Source organism: Buceros rhinoceros, unplaced genomic scaffold (genome assembly GCF_000710305.1).
Source record: "Buceros rhinoceros silvestris isolate BGI_N320 unplaced genomic scaffold, ASM71030v1 scaffold6617, whole genome shotgun sequence".
Classification (NCBI taxonomy): Eukaryota; Metazoa; Chordata; class Aves; order Bucerotiformes; family Bucerotidae; genus Buceros; species Buceros rhinoceros.
Genome location: NW_010422677.1, coordinates 64,878 through 66,431, shown reverse-complemented (window position 1 = coordinate 66,431; position 1,554 = coordinate 64,878). Strand labels below are relative to the sequence as shown.

Below are 1,554 nucleotides of genomic sequence, written 5' to 3'. Positions count from 1 at the left end.
TGTGATGTTTACCACTTTTCATAACCAAATATTTTTCTTGCTTGTCAGGAAGGATGAGAAAAGGAAGTCTGCTGCTATTTCTGTATTTAAATATTTGGAAGGTGACAGTGATGATAGCTAGAAAGAAAGATGATCTTAAGAGAGACAAAATTCCCAGCTATTTAAGGGAGCAGATTCCCTTCTTGACTTAACACCCAGTATGGGTATCGAAGGGCTATCCAAAACAAGCTACCTTCAAGGCATCATACCAGCTGCAAAGAGGTAGAACCCAAGTTCATATTGCTCCCTCAAGTTTCGCAGTATCAAAACTGGCACATTGTGCCAAACTCTATGAAGAGTTTGAAGAACCACATTTTCAGCAAGATCACATTCAAATCTTTAGCTCTCTTTTTTCTACCCCTCAAAAAAATTCCACACAACTGGAAAAATTCTTTCCAGTGAAGGCTCTCTCCCGTCCTTAATGCAGATACAAACATAAGGAAGATGAACCAGTGCATGCACACTACAGAGCTCACATTCCCCGTCTAAAACTAGAGCTGTCAGCAGCAAGCTCCACTGCAGTGCTGGTGGGCACAGATATCCCACAGGCATCTTGAAAAATCCAGACATGTTGCATAGTGTTATACCAAAGGAGAACGTTGTTTGTCATGTGGCTTTCTTATTTCACGGTTCGTAATCTTTCTATCTATTAAACAGCATGGAGTGGTCTGTAAGAGCAGGTTACTTGAAGGTATCAGTAACCACGAGAATTTATCACCATGGGTTTTGTGGGTCGTTTTTTGGTTTTCCTTTTACATTCAAGTGCATAAAATAGATTCCAAGAGACAGACTAACTTTTATGGAAGGCAACTTACGTGTTTCATAATAAAAAACAGTTCTGACCTAAATATTGCTTCCGCCCTTTAAATGCCAGCCATCTATTTTTTAAAAAATAGACACTCATTTACCATTTTTGTCCAGCTCTAAGTACTTTTGTTCAAGTCATTCCTTGGTATAATAGTTTTTCCTCTCCAGGCTGGTCACAATGCACGTCAAATGCTCCACCTTGCTAGAAGGTCACCAGCTGCTATTTATAGATGTCCTTAGGATGAATTATTTTACTCTCTTTACTTTCATACAGGAGGCTGAGATAAACTCAGTGTTGTCCACCACCTCAAACCTAACTGTCCTCGTGCCTTCTCTCCAAGCAATTGAAAACATGGCTGAAGATGAGAAAGCTTTCTGGATGTCAAAGAGTAACATCCCAACTCTACTGAAGTATGTTAATGGTTTGGGGGGTTGATTTTTTTTTTTTAATTAATTGGTTTTTATATGAAACAAGTCTTTGGTCTAAAGTCACTAGAGCAACACAGCTATTATAATTTAGTTGGATTCCCCTTCCAGTTACAGTGATATAAACCTCTGTAGCAACTCCACTGAAAACAAAGCATTATTTGTATTATGTCAGCAATGTTTAAAGACCAAGCTAAGATCAGAACATAGCTGAACTGGGTACTGTACGAACAATTCTTGCTTTAAACCGCAGTTTAGATACACTAAGCACATTTACCGGGG

General features: G+C 38.9%; 1 protein-coding gene across 1 annotated transcript in view; it reads left to right on the top strand.

Moving 5' to 3' along the window:
* Positions 1 to 1,120: 1,120 nt before the first annotated feature.
* The window catches only part of STAB2 (stabilin 2), a gene marked incomplete at its 5' end in the record, with an annotated part of 41,673 nt that continues 41,239 nt past the window's right edge, over positions 1,121 to 1,554 (top strand). Inside the window, one exon of the mRNA XM_010140119.1 lies at positions 1,121 to 1,257. Within this exon, the coding sequence (XP_010138421.1) occupies positions 1,121 to 1,257 (137 nt within the window). The remainder of the gene's footprint in view (positions 1,258 to 1,554) is intronic.